Here is a 14121-nt window from a genome sequence, read left to right as displayed (position 1 = left end):
ACTACTTTTCAATGTAAAAAACAGAAAGATCAGTATACTTTAATCCACAGGATGACTTGTATTTTTTTGTCTACCTTCACTAATTTATTCTCTTTCTTTTGTTTTGAAAATATAGATAAATATATTGAATGTTCACCTCATCTATGAATTTTTTTTATACTTTCAAAGATATTTTGTACGTTCAGCTTAATTTTGTGACGTTATCTGTATTTTGTAAGTAAATATAATACTTATTATGAAAGCATTATTTTATTAAAACCAACGTGAAAAAGTTCATTATTGTGTTACTAAATATTTATATTAAAATTAAAGGCCCAAGCATTTAATTGAAAGATAAAAATGCAAAATGGGTGATAATTTAACAGTTTGAATTATTTTGTAAAAAAAATATTAGTGATCCTTAAACTTTATTTTTGCATAAGAGTTGCATTATAATTTAACCCTTTAATGAAGATAATCCTGCTCTCATTATTTCGTCAACCAGAAGAAGATTACTAGCGATTATCGTGCTGAAAATTAAAAATATGTCCGTGAAAAATTAAAACTATTACAAATTATCAATATTTATAGGATAATTTTGATAGCAACATCTTACCAGGAATTGATAATCTGTTTCTTTACGTTATAATTGTCGTAAATGCCAGCATCCGCGGGTTTTAGAGCTTCTCCTGTAGATAGATCCAATCCTACTGGTTCTCCTAAAACGGTGCTCTCCTCAAATAATTTTACGATTGTATCTTGCGCGTCGAATCCACTATTAATAGCTAAAAACAAAAGAGATCAGTGACGATAATGTTAATCGTATAATAAAATTATTAAGTTTTATACTTACCGAGAGTCTTCGGAATGATAAGTAAAGCATCGGCATAGGCTTGTACTCCTAAACGTTGTTTTCCTTTCACTTCCTCTTTGTATCGTTGAAGAGCTTGACTAACTGTGACCTCGAAGGCGCCAGCTCCAGGAATGACTGCACGATCCTCGATAGCATTCTTTATCGCTCTAAGTCCATCTCGCACAGCATCTTTGAGTTGCTCCAATGTAAATTTGTTAGGTCCCTAGAATATTGATATATTAATAAAATTCAGCACAAATCGTCAGTACATTTGCATTACCTTCAATAAAATTGTTACAGAATTTGGCTTTTTGCACTCCTCTATAAAAGTGTATTTTGTTTCTCCCTAGAAAATAAATCAATAGTTATAAAAAAATAACATTTTCTATTTAATGGCAAGTGTAGAAGCTTTCGAAATTTACCAGAACATGTTCGTACACAAGGCCAGCCCATCCTAGATGTTCTTCCTTCAGATCATCCACAGAATTCATAGCTACGCCACCACACGCGAGCGCTAAGCGCTCCATGTTTCTGCGTTTGGCTCTACGTAGAGCAATAATGTTCTCTTTTGCGAACATATCGAGAGATGGCGGATCGATTCCTTTTTGATTTATCACAACGAATGATTTATCCGTTTCATCACACAACTTCTTTTTCAATTCGATAATCTTTTTCACGCGATTATCGATGAACACGCGTTCGGCAGCCACTAATTTTTCACGTTCTTCTGCGGATTTGTAAAAGAATCCACTGTTTACCTATAAAATGAGGATCCATAAATTTATTGATTACATTAACTAATCTTTTATATCATTAAGCACATACCTCACTTTTTTCATATTCCAAGCTCACGTTACAGATCAGAATATATGCATTCTCCAGCCTTTTTGGCATATCCGGATGCCTAGCTCCATGGTCAGTAACTATACCACGAATCAGGGTGGTATCATCGGCTGTTCTATGCTGCATCTCCATTAACTCAACCATGTGCAGATCGATTTCTTTGTCTTGCTGTCTGATAGCCAGTACAGCATCTACACAGATCTCGGTTAACTTATCAGCCACAGTATGGTGAACCTTGGTTCTAAGCGAAGTCCTTGCTACGTCCAACAGACTCTGTTTGATAGGTTCAATTGGAATTTTCATCGAATCCAGAATCTCTAATGCCTTAGCACGAGCCAAGTCAAAGCCATCTGTGATCATTCTGGGATGCAGTCCTTCGGCTATATACAAGTCAGCTTGCTTTAAGAGTTCACCAATGACCAGCACAGTACTGGTTGTGCCGTCACCAGTCATGTCATCTTGAGCGGTAGATGCTCTAGCTATCAGGGATGCTGTGGGATGTTGGATCTGCATTTCATGAAGAAGCACATTGCCATCCTTGGTGATCTTTATATCTCCCGCTCCAGAAACCAGCCTGGAAGTTCAATTAATTTGAGATCAATCCGTTACAAATATCTCCACTTCACTCCAAATCTTAATATGAACTGTCACAATAAATATCAGCTAATATATATCTTTTGCGCAGAAGTCACAAGTCGAGAATTGACCGAAGGAAACAAACTATTCATACGCAGAGTACGAAAAGAAGGATACATTGAAAAATGTGAAAAATGACATTCGTGAGACGTCAACGCCTCTCCTGTACCGGCAGTTCGTAAGTCACTTCCTTATAAGGAAAATATCGCGACGTCGGCATATCATGTCATTTTACGGGATTTTGACGAATCGAAGATTGATCGAAGAGATTGGAGGGCGGCCGACGGAGGATCTTTTGACTATTCTATTTGGAGCTCGAGGTGCGTGTGAGGAATCAGCATAAACGGCCGTGACGAGGCCGTGAGGCATGCGAACACGCGGTTACGTACATTTTCATGGTTCCCTTGGGTCCCAGGTTGGTCCTCATCACATCCTGGATTCCCTTCGCGGCGGAGATATTTACTGCTAACGCCTGCGCCGCCCGGGCGAATTCGGCCTTCGGATTTAATAGACTGATCGCCGCCATCCTCGTGGGTTACCCTTGTTTCTCTGTATATACGATCTGATGCGATCACGCTCGGCACACTTTTAATGTCTCCGTGAGTTATTGGAAGAAGTGCAAGACTAGTTTTCATGCACGCGAACGTATCTATTAGGCTCGTTCTACAATGCGTCGCATGTCGGTGTCGCAAGCCGCGAGCCACAAGAATTAACCAATCACAGACAAATGTGGAAAGAATACTTGATTGTGATTGGCCCACTCTTACGGCTCACGACGCATTGTAGAACAGGCCTTAAGCCTGTATCAGACTACCAATTCTGGAAGCCGACTCGACTGTCAACTATGGTTGCCAATGTCTAGTAGACCAATCACAAGAGACTGATTAAGTTCAACTAATTTTTAGGCTTCTTTCATCATTTTTCTGTTCATAATCTAATGATCCTTAAAAAAAAAATAATCTTTGTACAGATATATTTAACAATATCATTATGTTCTTTCATAAAGATTTCCCTCATATTTTAATTACTTATAAATATTTTAATATAATTAATTATATTGCTCACTTATGATTTTTTAATATATCTCATTTAAAACATACTTCGAAATTTTTAAAAATCATGTATGTAATTATTTGTGTAATTTTAAATTTTTCAAAATTTATCATTTATAATATGCATATTTATATTTTTAGATTTTAATTTTGTTACAATTTAACAATAAATGAGGTGTCTTAGATTAGAACAGACTATATAAAAATTTTCCAACAAGAAATACAAATCGACATAAAAGTTATTTTGCTTCTGACTGAAGCTATATCGAAAAAAGACAAAATAAATATCCCTATAATTGCTTACCCATAAAATGTTACATTTATGATTTTCATCATACTTTTGTTTGTATTTTGTTAATTTACAGCCTTCTGCAAAATAACATTTAATTATTTTATACAATTGTTATTAATTCACAAAACACATTTGCTACTGTAATATGGTAAAATACACCGTAAAAATTAATAAAAAATAAATTTCGGTAATCACATTAATATCAGTCGTTGATATCGCGATACATTTTATTTTATGTGAAGTTAGCACTAGCAGTCCATATTTTTTAATCAAAGTCATTAGAGTCTTTGGATAAAGTCCCAGCTCGGCCCTCATTCTATGTGCCAATTGCACCAACGTTACTTTGGCTTTAAACGAGACTTGTTAAATATGTATCTTTATTTAGAAAAAAAAAAAAAAAGATAAATACAGATACATGTTTGAATTTCGATTAAAGCAGAATAACGTTAGTGCAACTAGGGCCTTAGAAAACTCAGATCTCGCAATTTTTCGAGTATGACTCGAAAAATGATAAAAAAAGAGCTCCTGTATTTCCGAGATGGCCATTTACTAAATTCATAAATTGTGATATTTAAGACCTTTTAAGATCATTTTAATTTGAAATCCGTATGCGTTTTTATGATGACATACTTGCAGCGCTGGCAATGATTTTGCAACACAGCCAGAGACACAAAAATGATCTTCCATCATGATGTTTCGTCAGGTTACGTCAAAAGGAAGTATACTATTACTGCTGTGTCATTCTACCTTTATCAAAATTCTGCGAATGAAAAAGATATAAACTATCTCACTTTTTGACCTACATCAATTTCTATTTCTTTTTCCTTGGCCCTGGCCCTTCAATCTGGGACTTATTACAAGTAAAAAATTTAGAAGAGGACGATAAAGTGAAATTTGCCTTCCTTAAAAATTTTTGAAACTCATGGTAATAATGGCTCATGTGATTGAATTACATACAAAGATAGGTAAAGTAGAGAAAATTAAAAATCCTGATTATAAACCCTTTCATCGCTCCTTTTATTATAAAATATTGATGAACAGTTGGATATGTAGAAGACAAAAAAATCATATATTAACACAAAATTGATTTACTCTATTATAGGAAAAAAAATATGCTCACTGTCAAAGGTGATGATATAATATGGAATATTAACATTATAGAAACAAATACATGTACTTCGCACGTTGTTAAATGTCTCAATGAAATATCCATAAATAAATGCATTACTCATACATGATATTATTGAACAGAACGCTTGTAATGTTACAATGTTTTATCATATAGACAGCTGGTCACTCTATCTTTCGTAAGCATAGAAAATTTCCTGAACTTTTTATGTCAATTTGTATGTCATTATCTGATATCTGAATATTTTCTCATCTTGCATTAATCAAAATGCAAACGAATGTGAAAATTTATCCAGAATTATGTAGTCTTCCCTAAAAAATGTACATTTTATTAATTAGTCTCAAGAATTTAAGCATTGTAGTCTCTGCGAATAAAAAAAAGGAACATCCAAAAAATCCGTTCGACATCAAAGTTTCCTTCCTTATAGCCTGTAAGTTTGAAACCGGTAACTCAATATTTTTAAAGGTGTGTTAAAGATTATTGTAATTAACTGCGTTAACAAGATATAAATATAAAACTACAGGACTAGAGAACGGAAATGATGAGTATGTGTCTATGTATTACAAGTATTATTTATTCTTTTAGAAAAATATATAACGCACTTAACTCCTACACGGGCAGCAGTAGAAAGATGTTTATCTTCTTATTGCCTGCGTTTTCATCCAAGATACTAAAATTTGTCATAGCACAATGTACATTATAATATTAATTGCTATCAATTATTATCATTAGTACTCTTATTATTATACATATAAATATTTATTTATATATAATAGTAAATTTTACTTCTTAGATTTTAGCAGATGCTGCCCGAGCAGAAATCAAGAATTCCGTACGAATCCTATCAAACTTTCTTATTATGGCACTACGTGTACGTCATTGATGTACAGCTGAGAATCCGATATTAAACGTTCCTGATAAAAAACACCTTTCAGAAAATATGTTTCGTTTGAAATATTTTTTCGGATATCATTTTTGTTATACCCATTACGAAGCCATTATACAATAATGCAAACGACGATGTGAACTTTTGTGTGTAGGGTATATTTTTCGTTTCTTCCCTAACAAAAAAGAAAAAAAAATAAATATCCTCAGAATTAAGATTTCCAATTCAACATTGTTGCCTCAGATAGAGACTACAGTGTTGAATTAGGAACTTAAGACTTGATCGTTCTTGTTGCAAAATATTATGATAAATATATTAAAACATTCCTCCCTCTCCTAGCCCGTTTTTTATGTATCTATTAGTCGAATATAAAACATTATTGATACTTCTCTTTAATTTCTAACTTGCCATTGTATCCCTTAATAACTTTTTTTTTTAAAAGCACGAAGAGGTTTCTGATCTATCCATTTCTTCATCTTTTTGCAACTTGAGCGTTTCATCATTTTGTATCGAGAATATACTCTCATCAATTTCATCTCCTACTTCCTTATTCTGTGAGATGCCATCATTTGTGCTCGAGGGAATATTTAATATATAATCCTCGTCTTCTTTCGTTTCTGTATTTTCCTTTTCAACAGTTTCATCCTTGATTAACTCATCGACAGCTACAGCAGCTGCTTTTCCTTTCTTCTGTTTTCCTTTTGTTTCAGTTTTACCATTCATCACTTTTCCCGCGTTTTTCTTCTTTTGTTTAAGCTCTACTGCCTGTGTCTCTCCATTTTCTTTGATATCCATTTCAGGCATTGCTGCTTCCTGTGCTTGATCATCATTTGCCTTTTCTGCTACAGGATTACGTTTTCCTCTGGAAGTTGTCTTCGTATTCCCCTTTTTTGCAGTCCTGGCATTTTTTGATTTTGGATTATCTTCCTGCTGCGTTACATTCTGTTCCTCGGTTACTGTCTCTTCTGGAGATGATTTAGCAGTATTCTTCTTGGATTTTCCTTTGGATGTTGCCTTGGCTGAAGATAGCAGAAAGTTGAATGACGTAATAATGTCCAGATAATACAGACAAAAACTTGAATAAAATAAATGTAATGTAAATAATACCAAAATATTGGAAAGATTGGAACAATTGGAAAAATATAAATTTCTATATTTATAATATTTAATTCAATGAAACATTCTAAATTAAAAACTCCAATATGTATACATTGATAATTATAAACTTTATAAATTTGTCCATTATTTAATATAGATTTAAATTCTGAAAGATGCCTGAATGTTCTATCAGTCAAAATTCTTTGAGAAATCCCGTTTAAAAAATTACAACTTTTCTTAAACGAAAATTCTCTGTTCTCTCAACGTTTACCAACTTGTATGACTGATAAAATATTCAGACAAATTTAATGAAATGAAAGTTTCAAGAGCAGCTTACGGGCATCAGTTTCTGCTTTCTTTGCTGTACGCGATTTCTTGCTGGCTGCAACTGTCTTTGCTTTATTCTCCTCTTCTTTTTCTTCCTCCTCCTCAATGATTTCCCCAATATTTCCAGACTCTGTGACAGCTTCATTTGCATCCTCCACATTTTTACGTTTCCTGGACGTCTTTGTGGCGGGTTGTGATGACGCATCGCCCTGCTCTAGCACCTTGACGAGACGATGAGGCTTTTTTGCTGTTCGCTTCTTTGCAGGACTCTTTCCAATGTTCTTTTCCTCGGGATCTCCAGCGCCGTTTTCGACTGCAGCCTTCTGTTTTCTAGCAGGTGATTTAGACTTTGACTTTGCTGCAGCCGTCTTGGTTCCCGCCTTTTTCGCCGCCGCGGCCTTACTATCGCGCGTCTTTTTTTTGACTGCGACCTTCTCGCTCGTATTATTATTTTCAATCGTCTCATCTTCCTGTTGTTTATTGACTTGTTTCTTGGATTTGCTCTTCACGGCAGCGGTGACAATGTCCTTTGGCGCCACCGTGGCCGCGGGCCTACGGCGTAACTCCCTCGACGAACTCGTCGACTCGCTAGCCATTTCATGCTCTTGATTGTCCGCCTTCGTTTGCCGATTCCCCGCGACCCTGGCCTGCTTCGGCTCATCCGTTACCTCCGATTTCGCCGCAGTTTTCCTTTTCTTCGGCGGCGTCACGTTGCCGTCGGCGGCAGCCACGACGCTCTCCGCCTGCTTCGCCTGTCTGCGCGGTGCCATTTAGCTCTCGCTGGCTCGCCGATGTCGCTATACCGCAAACTGTTGCTGGACCGCGAGGGAGACCGCGTGCACTATAACCGTCGTTGTCGCGAAGGCTAGTGAGCTGTGAAACGAGCAGCCACGAGGCACAACTGAATTCTTTCTTTCTTTCTTTTTCTCTCTCTCTCTCTCTCTCTTAGGCTCTACTCACCGCCAAATTCGCGCGCGCACCAATCTACTCTGTTTTCGCGTTCCTGCGTCTTCTGAGGCTCTCTGCTCCCGAAGGACACGACGCTACGTCGACAACGGCCGGCGCTACTGCGCCCTCGATATGCCACGAGCAATCCTCCGGTAATCGAGAATCGATCTTACGGATTGATAACCGTCGCCGAATCGCAGCGGTCACGAGGACTTCCCGTCTTCCTTCTCCCCTTCTGCTCTTCTTCTTCTATTGGACGTCTTCGGCAGTTCACACGAGGGACACCCAACTTCCTCTTCTTCCTTCCTCGCTTCACTTCGCCCCTCCACAGCCGTGGTTCTAACCGGCGATCTAACTTTAGGCGCCGCACGGAATCCCTCCGGCTTGAAAGTCGGGCGGTCCGGGGATTCGAATTACGATCGAACCTGGCGTGACCGACGCATTCGCGAACGTCGCCGACGCTCCTTGACGAATACGGCGGGACGAGAAGGAAAGATTTCGAGGATGTCGCGGACGTGCGACTACGACTTTTCAAACGTGTCACGTGACTTTCGAAAGTTCAGACGCGCGCCGGACAAGATGGCCGCTTCTCGTTTGTTCCGGAGTTCCTCTGATGAAAATTTGGACACACCGTTGTACAACTTTTGATTGGTCTGCCATATATATTCGAAATAACTATGAGAATTTGTATTTTTTTTTTTTTTTTTTTTTTTACTTAAATTCCAGACTGATTTTATATATAAAGTTTTTTGAATAAAAAAAAAAAATTGAATACTATCCGCCATTTTTCTGATGCGCTAATTTAATTAATAAGCGATATGATTTCTTAACAAGAAATGATCTTATATAAATAAATAATTAAATTCATGTTTATGTTAATAAATTTCTCGAATTTTAGAAGATAGTGAACGATATCCAAATATTTTTATTCTATTGAATTGTTTCTCTTAAAGCAAAATTTCTAATTGTGTAATTTTATTTTTCCCGAATCTTTTTTTCACATGTTGGATAAAAAAAATGAATGATTGTTTATGTCTAGAATAGCACAGAATTATTACTGAAGAAGTTAATTGAAATTTGATCGAGGTTATCATTCATCATTCACACATTCACCTTTATCTGTGTAAAGTGTGTACGACTGTTTTTTTACACGATTTTCTTGTCTAGACATTGTTAGTATTGATTTTTCAAGATAATGTAACATTTGTTATCATGTAAATTTATGCCATTACTCTCATGAATTAGTAAATCTACGTTATGCGTATCCTATGGACAGGTACGCATAAATGAACACAACATAACCTCAAAACCGCCCGTCAATTCTAAGAAATCGTCTTTACAAATATTAAAATTTTTTTATTTATTTGTAAAATGTTATAAAACATATTCGTTTAATTGAAATAATCATAATCGTGATTTATTGTAGTAAGTAGTTATTGATTGTTGAACAAATAAGAGCTATATTAAGACCAGATTGTGATTAACTTCATTGACAATTAATTTATCCAGCAGAATTATTTGAAACAAACAATCTAATTTCCTGAGTCAATCTTTTTTTCTATATGTTGTACAACAAAAAATTAATATATTTCTTAAATTACTATATGCTATAAAATAGTAGATATTACTTGATGAATTAATTCTTGATTAATTCAATCTGCTAATTTGCTTTTAGGAAGGAGAGTAATTTCCTTTGATCATTGATTTGCCAATGTTTTATAAATCTTTGTGGAGAGCTGTTCATTAGCTTGATTTCCAAAGAGTACTTCATAATTGTTGAGATACTAATTTAAATTTATAACACTCCAATAATGAATATGACAAAGAAGATAAATGTTAACTTTTCATCTCTGGTGGGCTTAAAAGCAGAATTGTTGCGGAAGCAAGCTGAAGTCAACGAGGCTAAATTAAAAACTGAGTCTGTAAATGTTCAGCCACAATTAAACAAAAAAAAGACCAAGAAAATTATTCCAGATGAGGAAAAAAATATCAAGAGACCATTGGATTCCGAAGATATTATTGCTCACAAAAAGTCAAAGTTAATGTTGGAAGCTAAAGCGAGATTATATGACAGATTGAAGAAATCAAAAAATAATAACGATAAATTTCTCATTGATTTTGAAAACAAATTGAATGAATCTGATGAAGAATTCATAGATGAAACGATTAATGAGGAACATCCTATAGAGTCAGAAGAAAATTGGGTAGAGTATCAAGATTGTTTTGGCCGTACTAGAAAATGTTTGCGAGAGGATTTACCGCACATGCAAAAGAAAGATGAATTGATAAAGCAGGAAATAATGAAGAGGCATATCGACGAAGATAAAGAAGAGAAAGATAAAGAACAATATACTACTCAAGAGAAAGAACCTGAGATAGAGATTATGAGAAGAAAATGGGAGGAACAAACGCAAAAACTTGCAGACAAAGTTGATATACACTATCAAGACATATTGTTTGACGAAGCGCGAACGCACGGCGTTGGTTACTATGCATTCTCGCAAGACGAAGAGGAGAGAGCAAAGCAACAGGAGAATCTGGCGAACTTGAGAAAGGAGACTGAGAGGAAGCAGAGGGAAATGAAAGAGATCAAGGAATTAAAGGAAAGAATGGAACAGAATAGATTAAAGGCAGCGAGAATTAGACAACGTATAAGAGCAGGTTTACCAGCGGAGCCTACCGAGGAAGAATTAATCCGAGAAAATAAGCCAATTAATTCTACTAATATTGACACTGATAAAGATAACGGATCCGCTGAAAAAGATAAAGAAAAATCTAACGAGGAAACTGATCATATATCTACGTGTGGCAAGGAAATTACTCAAGAAAAAGAAATCAGTGATGAGGACAAGATAAGGGCCTTTGGAGAACTTTTGGGTAAAAAGAATCATTGGCATGTAATGTCGCAAGAAGAATGGGTAGATAAATGTAGAGCACAAAGGATTAGTGAATTCGGGCCAGTGTATGATAATTTTACGAGTGCTGGATTTTATAATAGTTCTCAGGACATTGATGCGCGTTCAATTCCTAAAGAAAACAAAGAGCTGGATGATACAGAGACTCATAATTCTTCGAAATCTATTGAGGAATCTAATGGCAAGTTACAGAATCACGATGATAGTAATGATATAGGCTTCCAGGTAGCTTCCATTATAAAAGATACTGATTGCGACAATCAGAATGATACAAGCAGTTTAATAGGATGCAATGATGCAGTCAATAATAGCAATGAAACTATAATAGGACCAACATTAAATTCTACTGTGACTAGTCCATCTCAAATGCAAGCAACAGTTTCATATCCATTATCTCATTTATCCAGCAATTATCAACAAAATGCGTGCGGCTATCTTGGAACACATACATACGAGCAACAAAAACAAATGGATCACATGAACATTCCTCTTCCTGATGAGAATAATGCTTCATCTTCAGCTATCAGTAATTCAAGTCATACGAGCAAGCAAAAATCATTACCACGAAGTATGGACGAGGATAATATTATGGCTGGTCTCAAATATTTAAGAGAAAAGTTCGAGGCAAGTCATAATAAATAGACATAATAGATTTTTTATAGTATCATAACTTTTATTGTACATATGTATAATAATTTAATTTTGTATAAAAATAAACGGGCATAATCTTTTAGTTTACAATATGTATCTCATTATCCAAACTCTTTTACAATGAATTCAATGTGGTACTTCCATCCTTTCTCATGTTTTCTTTTAGTTTGGTTAAATTGTTATCTCATTTGTTTTTTTCTATGACGCATCGATTTCCATGACACAATCACTATCGTCACCTATAATTTTTTAAATTTTATAAAAAATATATTTAAAGAAGAATTTAAAAATACTGAACATAAAAAGATTAAAAAGCAGAAATTACTAGAATGAGCTTGCCCTGGCATAAGATGATGACAATTGGGACATCCTACACCACGATTTCTTGAGTAATTTTCCAAGCAGTAAATGTGTGTTATAGTATTACATTTATTACATTTCTCCCCCTGTAAAAGATAATAAAGTCAATCCATGTTGCAAATTGAAATATTACGTTTTATAATCGTGATAATATTACATAAAAAAGTTCCTGCTTGCATAGAGTACAAATTTGAATATTGTCCTCATAGGTATCTTTAAAATACTGCAGTAGCTCCGCAATGCTCCTTACTCCCATGTAGTATTTACCATCCTGGAAAGTGCACATTTTTGTAATCAAATATTTTCCTTCAAGAGCATACTATTGGAATTATGCTACATAAAAATTTGCAATACCTTGCAGTACAACCATTTTCTGTTGACCATTTCATGTAAAAACTTATCAGCGTCAGCTTTTGTCAGTTTCATATTTAATGATGAACATAAGTTTAAGCAGAATGTACTCGAGATACAACCATTGTTTGAAGTAACAATTTCAGAATATACATTGCGCAAGAGAGCCAGTTCTGCTTGTGAGAATTCAGGATGGAAGCTAAAGAACAACACACATTAAGTATAAGTCTGGTGACAAATGCTTACAAATGCTTAGTTGACAGTAAATATTTTAATAACTACTGAGATTTAAGATAGGCATTACCTGGCAGTTTTGTCTTGTATCGTACTTGTAAAAATCCAATACGATTGACCGGTAATTTCACAGGTTGTACATTTTATGGTCATGTACAATGGCTGTAACTTTGCATTTATCTCGCTTAATACTTTCTTTATATTATTGTGATCTAAAATTTTTTGATAATCCAAAATTCAATCTGTTTCCCATGTATTTATTTATCATATACAGAAACTTTACTTTTTCTAGTTCATTTATTTGTGAAGCTTACCAAATAACCTAATAACCAATTCTCTTATTTCATCCTCATGTAAAGCACCTTCGTGCATAACAGCCTGCAGTATACACTTGTGCTCCTTAGTGTAAACCATTTTTCGATTTTTCTCCAGCCTATTGAATTTTTAATTCCGATTCTTCGATCGATCTCGTCGACGATGAACCGAACAAAATTAACGCGATCGTTGTCAACGATCACAAATCTAACAAATAGGGAACATAATCCTAAAGTGCTATACAATCCAAAGAAGAAGTGAACGCATTTTAATCCTCTTTTCCGAAGAGAAAATTATAAAAAAAGAATGTAAACACCTAAACAAAGCGGGATTTTCCTACGCGTGCGCAACGATGTTACGTCACACGCCGCGAAGTTGTCGCACGCTCACGGGAGCCGTTATCCGAGCGTGTGCTCCACATCTGAATACTTGCGCGACGTGATCGTTACCCGTTGGCGGCACTGAGCGGTGACGCACGTGCGCGTGACGTCACCACGTCAGACTTGGCGGCGCGCGGCACGCGCGCGCGCGCGCGGTCATCTACCAATTCTCGTCTGCTCCGAATTCAGGGAACGAATCTCGGTCGTTTCCCGGCGCAAGGAACGGACGCGCACGTCGTCGCGCGGACGGCGCATCCGCGAATGTTCCGCTGACAGTATGACCCGCGGCTGGTCCGCGTGGGAACGCGTATCGCGAGGAAACGCGACGAGACGCGACGACAACGACGAGGACGCAGCGGCGACGGCGGCGGCGTCGGGAGTAGTGGTGGTGATTGCGGTGGTGGCGGTGGCGACGGCGGGCGATAGTGGTGGCAGCGCGATAGAGGATTACGCACGCCGCGACTGCTGCTGACGCGAAGCGAGGCGAGACGAGGTGAGGTGAGGTGAGACGAGGCAAGGCGAGGCGAACCGAGGCGAGGCCTGGCGCGGCAAGGTGAGGCGCGGTGAGACGTAGCGAGGTGAGGCGCGACGTGACGGGACGAGGAACGCGAGCTGTCCGGCGAGGCCGCGACCCTGAGCTCGATACGAAGACGCATGCACGAGTCCGCGCGGGTTGACGTGCGGTAGTGGTGAACGTGATAGAAACTCGAGGGAAGCGCCACGGCGACGTGCCAAGTGGTCGGCCAGTCCGAGTGTACACCTCCGGACGAAACGAAGGGGTCGGAAGGGAGGTAAACCGCTGGATCCGCGGATTGGCGATCCTGCGGATTGGGAGCTGCCGCGCGGCGGACGGCTTAGGCCAGCGTTGGGCC

At 37.1% G+C, this 14121-nt stretch overlaps 4 protein-coding genes across 7 annotated transcripts in view; 1 reads left to right on the top strand and 3 right to left on the bottom strand.

Moving 5' to 3' along the window:
- Positions 1–388: 388 nt before the first annotated feature.
- CCT6 (chaperonin containing TCP1 subunit 6) lies at positions 389–2942 on the bottom strand. Its single transcript, XM_011642201.3, has 7 exons — positions 2701–2942; positions 1658–2249; positions 1255–1590; positions 1113–1178; positions 833–1055; positions 596–764; positions 389–509 (listed from the first exon to the last, which is right to left on the bottom strand). The coding sequence occupies exons 1-7, from the start codon at positions 2835–2837 to the stop codon at positions 437–439; spliced, it is 1596 nt and encodes a 531-aa protein (XP_011640503.2). The 5' UTR covers positions 2838–2942; the 3' UTR covers positions 389–436.
- Positions 2943–4648: 1706 nt separating this feature from the next.
- Positions 4649–8526, bottom strand: LOC105429313 (uncharacterized). Of its 2 annotated transcripts, XM_011642199.3 has the most exons (3): positions 8056–8526; positions 7106–7968; positions 4649–6689 (listed from the first exon to the last, which is right to left on the bottom strand). In XM_011642199.3, exons 2-3 carry the CDS (start codon positions 7863–7865, stop codon positions 6106–6108), a joined length of 1344 nt encoding a protein of 447 aa, XP_011640501.2. In that variant the 5' UTR covers positions 7866–7968; positions 8056–8526; the 3' UTR covers positions 4649–6105. The 2 variants fall into 2 exon arrangements, with proteins under 2 accessions (XP_011640501.2, XP_088931724.1); XM_089075598.1 differs by having other exon boundaries at positions 7106–8526.
- A 601-nt stretch (positions 8527–9127) lies between these two features.
- LOC105429311 (uncharacterized) lies at positions 9128–12055 on the top strand. Of its 2 annotated transcripts, none has more exons than XM_089075593.1 (2): positions 9128–9319; positions 9719–12055. In XM_089075593.1, the coding sequence occupies exon 2, from the start codon at positions 9855–9857 to the stop codon at positions 11598–11600; it is 1746 nt and encodes a 581-aa protein (XP_088931719.1). In that variant the 5' UTR covers positions 9128–9319; positions 9719–9854; the 3' UTR covers positions 11601–12055. The 2 variants fall into 2 exon arrangements, with proteins under 2 accessions (XP_088931719.1, XP_011640497.2); XM_011642195.3 differs by lacking the exon at positions 9128–9319 and adding an exon at positions 9326–9468.
- The window catches only part of Nse1 (SMC5-SMC6 complex component Non-SMC element 1), a 4263-nt gene continuing 1752 nt past the window's right edge, over positions 11611–14121 (bottom strand). The window contains exons 2-7 of one of the 2 annotated variants that reach the window (XM_011642197.3): positions 12869–13076; positions 12625–12766; positions 12324–12519; positions 12127–12240; positions 11935–12055; positions 11611–11848 (exon numbers count right to left, since the gene is read on the bottom strand). In XM_011642197.3, the coding sequence (XP_011640499.1) occupies positions 11808–11848; positions 11935–12055; positions 12127–12240; positions 12324–12519; positions 12625–12766; positions 12869–12968 (714 nt within the window). In that variant the 5' untranslated portion in view covers positions 12969–13076 and the 3' untranslated portion in view covers positions 11611–11807. Of the gene's footprint in view, positions 11849–11934; positions 12056–12126; positions 12241–12323; positions 12520–12624; positions 12767–12868; positions 14116–14121 lie in introns of those variants that run through there. The other variant, XM_089075615.1, reaches the window with a different exon arrangement.

The sequence above is a fragment of the Pogonomyrmex barbatus genome, unplaced genomic scaffold (genome assembly GCF_055798465.1).
Source record: "Pogonomyrmex barbatus isolate J1 unplaced genomic scaffold, ASM5579846v1 scaffold19, whole genome shotgun sequence".
Lineage (NCBI taxonomy): Eukaryota > Metazoa > Arthropoda > Insecta > Hymenoptera > Formicidae > Pogonomyrmex > Pogonomyrmex barbatus.
The sequence above is the reverse complement of the archived record's forward strand: the minus strand, read 5'-3'. Positions and strand labels throughout refer to the sequence as shown.

What these genes read in the sequence shown, in the direction of transcription:
- CCT6 (XM_011642201.3), bottom strand. Translation starts at nt 2,837, where the DNA reads ATGGCGGCGATCAGTCTATTAAATCCGAAGGCCGAATTCGCCCGGGCG. An exon ending in TGGAATATGAAAAAAGTGAG is followed by an intron (nt 1,591 to 1,657) that starts GTATGTGCTTAA and finishes CTCATTTTATAG; the next exon opens with GTAAACAGTGGATTCTTTTA. An exon ending in AAACAGATTATCAATTCCTG is followed by an intron (nt 510 to 595) that starts GTAAGATGTTGC and finishes TTTAATTTTCAG; the next exon opens with CACGATAATCGCTAGTAATC.
- LOC105429313 (XM_089075598.1), bottom strand. Translation starts at nt 7,865, where the DNA reads ATGGCACCGCGCAGACAGGCGAAGCAGGCGGAGAGCGTCGTGGCTGCC. An exon ending in GAAAGCAGAAACTGATGCCC is followed by an intron (nt 6,690 to 7,105) that starts GTAAGCTGCTCT and finishes TGCTATCTTCAG; the next exon opens with CCAAGGCAACATCCAAAGGA.
- LOC105429311 (XM_089075593.1), top strand. Translation starts at nt 9,855, where the DNA reads ATGAATATGACAAAGAAGATAAATGTTAACTTTTCATCTCTGGTGGGC.